The sequence below is a fragment of the Silene latifolia genome, chromosome 6 (assembly GCF_048544455.1).
Source record: "Silene latifolia isolate original U9 population chromosome 6, ASM4854445v1, whole genome shotgun sequence".
NCBI classification, from domain to species: domain Eukaryota; kingdom Viridiplantae; phylum Streptophyta; class Magnoliopsida; order Caryophyllales; family Caryophyllaceae; genus Silene; species Silene latifolia.
In genome coordinates this window covers 126457470-126466296 of record NC_133531.1, presented here as the reverse complement: position 1 = coordinate 126466296, position 8827 = coordinate 126457470, and the positions used below count along the sequence as shown (strand labels likewise).

The following is an 8827-nucleotide window of genomic DNA, read 5'->3' as shown; positions in this document are numbered from 1 at the left end:
AAATCGATTACGAATAAGGTAGTAGGACGGGGTTAAATCGTCCTAAATTAGGACGATATCACTCACGACAACTAAGGGCCACCACCTTGGTCTCCTCTGACCCCCGGTGATCCCACCACCTGCCATGACTCCATACAACAACCCATGACCCACCATACACGACATATGACCCGTATAAGAGATACAGCCCGCAACAACCACCCCCACGACAGCCACCGTACCAACCACCACGACTCACCACCATGACTCACCACCACAACACCACCATTAGGACCGCCCCTAGTTGACTAACCAACCACCCAAGTCTCATGCTCATACGACAACTACACAAGCTACACCATCTGTCTTAAAGCTCACAGCACCACCCCCTTTAGACACCAAAACCGCCACCTACGGTGGTCGACAAAGGCCATAATTGGTTCTATTGGAGTCACTACGGTCAAGGGCAACTACTAAGATCATTGGCACGGTTTAAGATGGTTCATACGATGTATTAATGATAACTTAAATTAATTAAGACAATATAAACATGAGTTATGACGATCTTACCTTTTATCGCTTGTTTGCTCTTTCCGTCTCTTAAAACTCCTTCTTCTATTTTTATGAATTATGTTTCAGCTATCATGGTATTTATAGTCTAGATTTGGAGAGTATATGAGGTCAATTAGGAAACTAAGAACTATTACCTTAATATACTTTTATAGGAATTACCAATATAATTATTATTACCAATATTAGTCTTACCATAAGTAGGATTTCCACTTACTAACTTTACTAACTTATTATTACTATTACACTATCATTATTAAGATTATTATTGATATGATTATTATTACCTTTACTTATTATTAATTCCTTAATTATTTATTATTAAATCCCGATACAAAATCCTGTATCACATACATATAATTCGGCCTTCTCACTCATGCCCCACGGTCACACGGCCCAATGCCTTACCATTAGTTAGGTCCAATTCCCGACTTGCTTACTTACTTTATTATTTAATTAAACGTCTTACTTGCAATTAGTATTAGAAATGTTATTAATTAACTATGTGAATTACATTATTTATTCCTATTAAATTAGTTATTAAACTACGGGTATTACAGGTTTTCTTTAGATGATTCTAGAGAGAATAAAGGGAGGTGATAGGATGGTCACGATGATGAATGAAGAACACAATAATTTAGGGTTTCTATAGATGATTCTAGAGAAAACAAAGTGGTGGGAATAATTGGGTTGGGTTGGTGTTAATTTGGTTTAGTTGATGGCTGATTTAATTAGGGTGTCTTGTTTAATTTTGGGATAGGGTAATTGGGTTGGGTTAGTGTAAATAGAGTGGGCCAATATGATGGCAACTTTAGTAAATACAATAGACTAGTGAGGGTCCTATGGTAATTTCACGCCCCAAAATTTTGCCAAAAAAAGGAAGAGGAACCAACACCCGACTAGCATCGATTAGGAAACAGGAACCAACAATCAGACTAAGAGGGAATATTGAATAAGATAAAAGAAAAAAAGTTGTTGAAAAAAAGTAACAAAAAAATCACAAAAAAGGGTAGAAAAAAATGGGCAGGGAAAAATAGTTGGGAAGACGTAAAACAAAAACGTATGAAAAAAAAACGTTTGAAGAAAAAATCGTAAAATTTGATTGATTCCTTTATTTAACAACCAAACAACCACAAATGGAATAAGGGGATAAACCATTCCCTTACACGATCATAACCAAACAACAAGTTTAATTCAGGATAATTCAATGGCCATGTTTGGTAAACAGCGGATTAATATTAGCAGAAGCAGATTTAGAAAGCAGATTTGACTATCATAATGATTTAGCATGTTTGACTAACAGATTTATTTAGCAGAATTGTTTTAGAGGTGTTTGGTAATTGACAGTTTTAGATTAGCAGATTGTTTAAATGTAAAATGACAAATACGGATATGAATAAATTATTTATTAAATATATAAAAGGAAGGTTAGTATTTTTTTAAGGGGGTAAATAAGACAATTTTTTTCTTTCTAATTCGCTAACCCAATATGCTGGTAGGAGCAGCATATTGCAAAATGGCATATTGGATCCTCATATGCTATTTCAATATGTCATTAACCAAACGCTTTAAATAGCATTTTTGTAAGTCAAACATGCTAAACCTCTCCAATATGCTGAAATTTGGCCAATATGTCATTTACCAAACAGAGTCATGCCTCTCCCCTTATTTTCCTTTCTCGATTTCATTATCTTTCCCTTTTCCTATACCAAACGCCCCCTTAATCCTTTCCTTTTTTGGTTTCTTATCCCCTTATATTCTTAGCTGTTAAAAACCATTAAAATATTTACTATGACATCTTAATTAGGGTACACTAACAATAACTTTACAAAGCTAATACGCTAAATTAATTAAGTATAATAACAATTATTAATAATAGTATTCCTTGAGTTTGTTATGTTATCACATGTAAGTAATCAATATTATATATATATATATAATCCAATGGATTTCAATATAATTAAATAAATCTATACAAATTAAATTATGCTATATAGTTTTTAAGCGATAGCGGCTGTGTGATAAACCTGACCAAGAGAATTCAATGTAAATATTATATAGTTTTGGTTGAAGTATAAATTTAGAAAAAAAAACAGAATATTGTTATTTTCCTTAAAATTAACATGCCTCACTTATGGTATTAATTAGTACAAAGATGTTAATTATTTAACATACACACATATAATATAAGTATATTATATTTTGGAAACTATTAAAAGGTAAATAAATCAAGCTAGATTTCCAAAAAATATAATATTCCATAATTATTTTGATTTGTTTAATGCATATATGTAATATATCTATATAAATATATAAGCCTCTTAAAATTGCATGCCTAAATAGTAAACTGTTAGTAGTGAAAAGAATTGTAGCAACATTGGATATAGTAATATGATAGTAATCACTCATTTAAATAGTCAAAGTAACAATATTAACAGCGAGCGAAAGTAATGAAAGTAATAGAAGTAATAACAAGAGTAGTGAATATTAATGTGGCAATAGTGAAAATAACAATAATTACGTAACAATAATTATGGCGAGAGTAAAGAAAGTAACAATAGTAATAACGAATGTAATAAAAGTAACAATAATAACACTAAAAGAACGTATATATGAACAATTAGTTAACCAATAAATATTAATAGCGGGAGTAGTGAATTTGTCTCATAAATTATTTCATCATAATTTTAAGATATGTCATAGAAAAATATACTAATGATAAATTTATGAGCTATGCAATTTTAAAGTAGTTTTATTTAATTGAAAATAAATTTTAATACTAAATAGAGGTATCCCGGGCGGAGCCGGACACCGCCAATACTAGTGACATCTTAATTATGGTACACTAACAATCTTACAAAGTTAATACGCTAAATTAATTAAGTATAGTAGCAATTCTTAATAATACCATTCCTTGAGTTTGTGATGTTGTCACATGCAACCAAAATTAAATGTTTTTGCCATATGGAATAAAATTAAATATTTTTACTGATTTTTTTTTAAAGAGAAATTTTTACTAACCTTTTCAATTAGCCTAATTGTTGTATAAGGCGGTCTCACATATTATGAGATCATCCCATTAACCAAAATGCCAAAAAAAAAAAATTAAAAAAAAAGGAAGAAATATTAAACCAACTATCTAAGGTACTCGTAACTGCCATCTCCACAAAACTAATCCAATCCTACCTTACTGCTTATATCTCCAACAAATCTCACTTTGTGATCTCCCAAATAGACAAATCATAGCAATTTATCAATTGCAATTTCATGGGTTGTCAATATCTGTAACCACATAGCAATTTAAAAGAGCAAACTCAAGTCTTACAAAAATGACCTCTTTATCCATCACAACAATGGGGAAGAAGGAGAAAATCGTCAGACCAAGTTTGTTTCCGAAACATCTTTTCTTCGGTTTTCCAACATGAATGAGATTTGTTAATCGTTTAGTTGAAATTTGTTTATTAGGTAAGAAAATCATTAAGCCATTTTATTTTTTATTTTTTATCTTCGATTTTCCAACATGAATGAGTTTATTAATTGTTTAGTTGAAATTTGTTTGTTAGGTGAGAAAATCATAAGCCATTTTATTTTTTATTTTTTTTATCTTAGAATTAAATTAAGGCTTTGAACTTTAAGGTCATAACTTGAGATTTTAACTTAAAAACTCAAGTTTTAATAGTCTTTGTTATCAAAAGCTAACTAGCTCAAATGAAAGAGCATGTACTATGGTACAAGGTGTGGGTTCGAATCGCGCGTTGGCTAGGTGGTATTTATATTTGGCAACAACAATGAATGCAAATATTATTGTTAATTATAGAAATATTGGTGTTAAATTTAATTGTTATACTTCTACTTGAAAGATCAATAATACGGTTGAACTTATGCTTGTGTTAAGAATTCTTGATTTTAACTTGAAGATTTAATTTTAAAATTTCAGTTTTAATTTTTTTTTTTTTTTTTTTGAAATAAACCAATGCGGTTTAACATATATTAATCAAATCCTGCTCTACAGCATTCACAAAAGGTTGCGGCAAACTATCCATCCAAAACCTTCTACCTATGGTCCATGGCGTAGCATGAGCCACTAAATGAGCTAGCTTATTACACACCCTACGAGTATAATTAAAGATAACTGAAACAAAGAACGGAACTAAACTAAAAATCTCATCGTAGATAAGGAAAACGTCACCACGACCCTTCTTCCTGCCCTTTAAATCAGCAACCACATTAAGGCAATCGCTCTCGATGATAATACTCCGCATCCCAACACGCTTCGCCTCCTTCAAGCCAAGAAGAATAGCTTCCGCCTCAGCCGATTTCACACAACAAATCCCCGAGCTTTGAACTGACACAGCCCATACCACCCGTCCATCACCATCTCGGCAGACCGCACCCAATCCAACACCCATCCCCTCCTTCACACCTGCATCAACATTTATCTTCCACATACCATCAGACGGTCTAGCCCAGCTAACACCACTCAACGGCTCCTCCTCCCCCCTACCCACCTCAGTCCTATCCACACCCAAACCCGACATCTCCCATACCATATCCGTGATCCTCCTCACAACCCCCTCCCCCGTCCATTCCCCATTATCAAATAACAATTTATTTCTCTGCTCCCAAATCACCCAGCAGGCGGTCATAAATAGAACACGCTCCTCCTTTCCCAAACCACGCAACTCGCCCTCCACCCACTCCCTTATGCGCATACTACTATTGCTCCTGAAGACCTCCATACCGAGCAACTCCCATACCTCCTCATCCCAATTTCAGTTTTAATTTAGAACTTTAGTGTTTTAGTTAAAAAATTTGTATTTTAATTTGAGAACTAGAGGTTTTAACTTAGCTGAATAATCAGAGTTTTTTACAAGGCTTTTTATGTTTTAAGTTGAAAACTCAAAATTTTAACTATGAAACTTTTGGTTGATTAGTTTAAAAATTCAATGTTAAATCAATACTATATATTAAATCCAGAAACCAAGGGACTTCAATGTAATTAAAGAAAGTTATACAAATTAATTATATTATATAGTTTTAAATCACCAGGACCGTGTGATGGACCCAATTAAGGGATCTCAATGCAAATATTATATAGTTTGGGTTAAAATTAAATTATATAGAAGTTTAGTAATTTTCCTAAACATTTGTAAAAGACTAAAACAAGGTCAATTTTCTTAAAATAAAATAATTAATTAAGATGATCAATTTCAAGGAGACTAAAAGAAAGAAGATGCTTGGTAATTTTCCTAAATATTTATAGAAGACTAGAAGATGGTCAATTTCCTTAAAATAAAATAATTAATTAGTATAAACATGCACACTTATGGTATTAATTATTATCATCATAAAATTATATATTAAATTTAAAATCTATGCAATTTTATTAAACTTTATAGTTTATTAGATGTATAGATATGTTAATTATTTAACATACAAAAATATAATAAGTAGGTTATAAAAGTAATTTCTTAAAATTGCATGCCTAAGTAGTAAAAGTAATTTCGTCAGTAAAGAAAAGAATTGTAGTAACATTGGATATAGTAATATGATAATAAACACTCATTTGAATATTAAAAGTAACAATATTATCAGGGAGATTAGTGAAAGTGGTAAAAACAACAACGGGAGTAGTGAAATAATCAATATTAATGCGGCAATAGTGAAAGTAACAATAATTATGGCGGGAGTAGTAAAATTATCAATATATAATGCGGCAGTAGTGACAATAACAATAATTACGGCGGGAGTAGTGAAAGTAACAATGATTACGGGCAAATAGTGAAATGTTATTACTATTGTTTCATTAATAAGAGTAAAATATTAATAGCAGGAGTAGTGAATATGTCTCAAAATTTATTTCATCGTAATTTTAGGATATGTCATAGAAAAATATATTAATGATAAATTTATGAGTTATGGAACTTTAAGTAATATTATTTAATGAAAAAAAATTAATGGTAAGTAGAGGTAGCCCGGGCGAAGCCGGACACCAATACTAGTCTAATGAAAGTTGAAAACCCAACATTTTGTATTTGAAACCTGCATATTAATTTTAAAACTCAACACTAAAAATCAAGTAATTAGGTTGTTTATAATGATAAACATACAAATGATAAAAAAAAATCGGATTTATAAAGTTAAACATGTACTGTAATATTTTAGTTTTAAATAACTCATTTTTTAATTTGTAAATCACGTGTTTTTAACTTAATAACTAGACATTTTATTCTGATATCCAATATTTATAAGCTTTTAGAAAGCGTTACGTTAATCTTGATGGAGCAACGTGATCTTGAATAATAAGATGAATTGATGATCATGGTACTGTAGTCTATAAGTCTATAACTGCACTACTACACTAAATAAATTGGGTAATGTATGAGTTAAAGAAAGGTGGGACTCAAATGGAATGCAAACTTTCAGTTTGTTTACTATGTAAACCACGTTTTCCAAAATGCATGATATATTTCTCATTTATTTTTTAAAATTTTTTTACCAAAATTTTCTTATTGGGCTAATATCTCTTATTGGATTCGTCTTATGCTATAAGACAGTCCTATAAGAGAGTAGCTGTTTAAATTAAAGGGTTATTTAATGAGAATAATCCAACCTATGCCTCATCTTCCTATATTAATCCATACTAACGATTAACTGAGAAAAATCCAACTTAAGACCTCATTTATCCCTTACTAAACTTTGCCTATTTTTGACCTATTACTACCAGTAAGCAATCAGGTCACCTCCTTATTTCTATTTTCCTTCTTCCTGTAGAGTGTTTACTCATTTCTTATTCTTCATTATTCCTTCTTCCTGGGTATAACTTTCGTCCTTTTTTTTTCTTGGCAATCTTTATAGACTATTGGTTATAAAGTTAGTTAGGAAGTTGTTAGAATAAAACTAACTCTAACCGACTCAAACTTGGCTCAATAGTCTAGTATATATACTCCTCCCTTTGTAAGAAAATCATAAGTTTCAATAACAAATATTCTTTCTTTTATCTCTCTTCTCTCTTCTCTTACTTTAAATCAATCACCAAATATAATCATCATATTAATCATATGATTATGATCATCTAAGTTGATCATAGTTTATATGGTATCAGTGGTATAACGATCCACTCTTTTTCGCTTCCGCATTCATCAAAATTCATATATTCATTGCTAATTCTTTGAATATATTCATCACTACCAGATTAAGATCTTCATCTTTTTGTTCATAAAATTTTGATCACGACATGACTACTCCTATATCCAGCGATCAAGAACCGCTTTTTTCACCATATGATGATCCTCTTTTTCTGTCAACAACTGAGCAACACGGGTTGAGGTTAACAGAGAATCTTTTTGATGGCACCAACTTTCGTCAGTGGCAGAGGGAGGTTATTCAGACTTTACTTTCCAAGAACAAGATTGGGTTTATTTCGGGAGAATGTTCAATTCCTGAGAAAAATGACAAAAGGTATAATTCCTGGATTCGTTGTGATCTTTTTGTATCTCGTTGGATTAGGAATTCCATGGTACAAGGTTTACGTGATCATTTTCAATATGCCAATTCTTCTAAACATCTTTGGTCAGAAATCTTTGAGCGTTTTGGTCAATTGAATGTGTTAGAACTTTATGAATTAAAGAAGGAACTTGTTAATCTCAAACAAGAAAATGCCTCTTTGATTGATTACTACACTAAAATCAAGGGTCTTTGGGAGAACATCGATCATATGGATCCTATTCCTCTTTGTACTTGTGGTATTATGTCTAAATGCACTTGTAGTCTCTTGAAACGTCTTGTTGAGAGAGAGACACAGACCAAACTATTACAGCTGTTGATGGGTTTACATGCTGGTTATGAGCAAGTTCAGACCTCGTTGCTTTCCATGGATCCCCTACCTCCTATTAACAAAGCTTTAGGGGTTTTACAAAAGATTGAGAGGCAGAAGTTTATTAATGATAGTACAAGTACTTCTTTTTCTTGATTCTCGTTGCTTATCTTTGCTAAAAGACGTTATGCCAATCCTCACATCGAGAGGCAAACCCCAAGGGTAAACGTCCAAAAGATAGCATGACCACTTATCCACCCCCTAAGCGGTGGGTAAGACTAATCATAAAGTTGAAGACTGCTTTTGCCGCAGACTGTCTCTTTTGTGAGATAAAGGGCCATATCATTGACAAAGCTCGCTACGCTTTTAAGGCTTGGAAGGCCAAATAGGCTAAAGGAAAGACAAAATCTGGGATTCTCGCTAAACCACCACGAAAAACCAAGAAACAATGCAGAGATGTGT

General features: G+C 32.0%; 2 protein-coding genes across 2 annotated transcripts; one reads left to right on the top strand and one right to left on the bottom strand.

Moving 5' to 3' along the window:
• Nucleotides 1-4529: 4529 nt before the first annotated feature.
• Nucleotides 4530-5288, bottom strand: LOC141588636 (uncharacterized). Its single transcript, XM_074410069.1, has one exon. The coding sequence runs from the start codon at nucleotides 5286-5288 to the stop codon at nucleotides 4530-4532; it is 759 nt and encodes a 252-aa protein (XP_074266170.1).
• A 2498-nt stretch (nucleotides 5289-7786) lies between these two features.
• Nucleotides 7787-8521, top strand: LOC141588635 (uncharacterized). Its single transcript, XM_074410068.1, has one exon. It carries the CDS (start codon nucleotides 7787-7789, stop codon nucleotides 8519-8521), a length of 735 nt encoding a protein of 244 aa, XP_074266169.1.
• Nucleotides 8522-8827: the final 306 nt, after the last annotated feature.